Source organism: Centruroides vittatus, unplaced genomic scaffold, assembly GCF_030686945.1.
Source record: "Centruroides vittatus isolate TY-2023 unplaced genomic scaffold, ASM3068694v2 contig_1595, whole genome shotgun sequence".
NCBI lineage: Eukaryota > Metazoa > Arthropoda > Arachnida > Scorpiones > Buthidae > Centruroides > Centruroides vittatus.
The window spans coordinates 2,604-5,327 of NW_027120976.1; the positions used below are offsets into that span (position 1 = coordinate 2,604).

Consider the following 2,724-nt stretch of genomic DNA (forward strand, 5'->3'; position numbering starts at 1 on the left):
AAATCGTTCCGACCGATAAGTTTATTACCCGTTTTAGGCAAAATCTTGGAAAAATTAATGATTAACAGAATAACGCATCATTTGTCCAAAAAGAAATACCTCAGTAGTAAACAGTTTGGCTTCACTGCACAAAAAAGTACTACGGAACCCTTAATAATAGTTAGAGATCGCATGCTGGAAGCATTAAATAATAAAAAAATATGCATAGTAATATCTTTGGATTTAAAAGCTGCATTTGACACGGCGTGGCCCGTCTTAATTTTAAATGAACTTCGAAATGCTGAAGTCCCAAAGAATCTTTACGATCTTTTAGTCAGCTATTTCCGGGGAAGGAAAGCCCAGCTAACCCACAATGCAGAAACGGTAACGAAATCCATCGACCTAGGTGTACCCCAAGGCAGCGCTGCCGCCCCCCATCTATGGAATGTTCTTCTAAACACGGTTTTTCGGATCGTTTCTCCCTCCAGAAAGCGAGCTCGTGGCTTTTGCAGGATGATCTCTTGGTGACGGTGACAGATAGAAAAGAATACCATCTCAGAAAAAAAGCGCAAAACATTCTGGCAAACTTAGAAACCTGGGCAAAAGATTGCAAACTGCAGTTTAACGAAGATAAATCGAAATTACTTTTCGTAACGAGAAAACTAAAATTTAAGAAACCGACCCTAATGCTAAATGGGAAAAAACTGGAATACGTTAACTCGTTTAAATATTTGGGAGTAGAATTGCATAAAAAACTAAACTGGTGCCCTCACGTGAGAGATCAGCTCGGGAAGGCTGAAAGGCTCCTCCTCTCCCTTAGCAAAATTGCAACCCTCAAATGGGGACTAAACTCTAAGTCTATCGATATCATCTATGAGGCAGTCGTTCTTCCGGTCTTGAGTTATGCAATAGCCGTTTGGGGGGGTTCTCTAGCGCATCAAAAAATCAGAGACATGCTGTTAAAATTTCAAAGACGAATATGCATTAAATTAATCAAGGGATATAGAACAATCTCGCGAGAGTCGGCGCTTGTTATCGCCAACAAGACTCCTTTGGACCTCGTGCTGAGAGAGCGATTTGATTATTATCGCATCAAAATTTCGGGTACTTCTCCGCCAGGAGAAGAGCCCTTGCTCTTCGCAACTCAGGCGCCCGCAGAACGACTTCCACATCCGGCGTACAGCCACGATAATGCCATCGTCGCATACGACGCGTCACGCGATCTACGTATCTATACCGACGGATCTAAATCCCCCCGCGGCTGTGGGGCGGCCTTTGCGTTTCTATCGGGCAAGAATGTTGTCTATCAAAGAAAATACAAACTAAACTCCGACTGCAATATAGTCCAAGCGGAGGTTCTGGCTATTCGAAACGCTCTAGAATACATAATAAGTAATAAATTAAATAACGTTCTCCTATGTTCGGACTCGAAGGCAGCTATTGCTTTCCTAGCGAAACCAAAAATTTCGACCGTTCTAAATTTTGAAATATACGAGCTATTTAAAACGTGTGTCGCTTCGTACGGCACGTCCGCCTGTTGGCTAAAAGCACATAATTCTTGCCCCGGAAACGATCTGGCCGACTCCCTCGCCACTTCCGCCTTCTTAAACGACTCCATAGACTACGATATTCTTCCCCTCGCCCACGCGAAAGCTCTTCTTCGTCAGAGATCAAACCGACTTTGGGAAATTCGCTGGAATTCGGACAATAAAGGCGATGTTACGCATAGATTCTTTCCGACAATAAAACATAGGAAAAACATAAAAATAGAAAAACACGATCAAATTATAACGACTTTTCTCTCCGAGCACGGAAAACTAAATTATTACTTACATCGTTTTAAAATCATCAACTCTAGAAATTGTAACTGCGGACTGTCGGTTCCCGACACGATATCTCATATCATTTTCGACTGCGGATTGTTTGATCGCTGGCGGAGGAAGCTCATTTCCTTCCTCCATTCTCGCGCTATGGCCTGGCCGGTTCCGCTATCCACGCTTACAGTAGACAACGAAATATTCGAATTAACCAAGATTTGTTTCGAGCAGTGTGCAGCTCTATACGGTCCCGACTAACTCTTTCTAATTCTTTCCTAACTCTTTCGTACTGGCAGGCGTCTTTACGGCAAGCAACTAAGTTTAAAACAAAAATATAAACGCACGATAATCCAATTGTAGCATTACACACGTAACGACACATCTAAATCTCCGTTCGAAATCTAAAACTATAAATATACTTTCTTACTCGGCTATTCCAGTCACTGAATGCAAAACAAATTATACGCCATTTGTTCCCCCTTCGTCGGATTTATTAATTACACTCCCTTCTTTATTGCCGGCTGAATCCTCGCTTACGTCTCGATCTCTCCGTTCTTATTAATTAAATCCCGAAATCCTTCCTACCCGAAATTTTAGCTTTCTCGTTCGCCACCGTTTAGTTTTGTAGTTCTGTCGATAATATAAATTAATTTTCGGCACCCGTTTTTAACGTCAAATAAAATAATAACGACTCTTTTCTAAAGCAAACTCCTGTGCCCCGCTCCGCTCCAAACATATATCGGCCGCGCTTTGCGAGCGCTTCTATCTTGCCCCATTAAATCGACAAATCACTTACCGTATCCTCCCTCACTAGGAGGCGGTTGGCTGGCAATCGTCGCCTAGCAACCTCGCGTGCGTTCAACCTCGCCTCGTGTTTCCGCCGCCGCTCGAAGCGGCACCCGTTTATCATACTTTATTAAAACTTTTT

The 2,724-nt window shown here is 42.8% G+C and overlaps 1 protein-coding gene across 1 annotated transcript; it reads left to right on the forward strand.

The window, feature by feature from the left end:
- The first annotated feature begins 665 nt into the window (after positions 1–665).
- On the forward strand, positions 666–2,054 carry LOC136968795 (uncharacterized). Its single transcript, XM_067262829.1, has one exon. It carries the CDS (start codon positions 666–668, stop codon positions 2,052–2,054), a length of 1,389 nt encoding a protein of 462 aa, XP_067118930.1.
- Positions 2,055–2,724: the final 670 nt, after the last annotated feature.

Coding starts and splice junctions, on each gene's coding strand:
- LOC136968795 (XM_067262829.1), top strand. CDS start 666: ATGCTAAATGGGAAAAAACTGGAATACGTTAACTCGTTTAAATATTTG.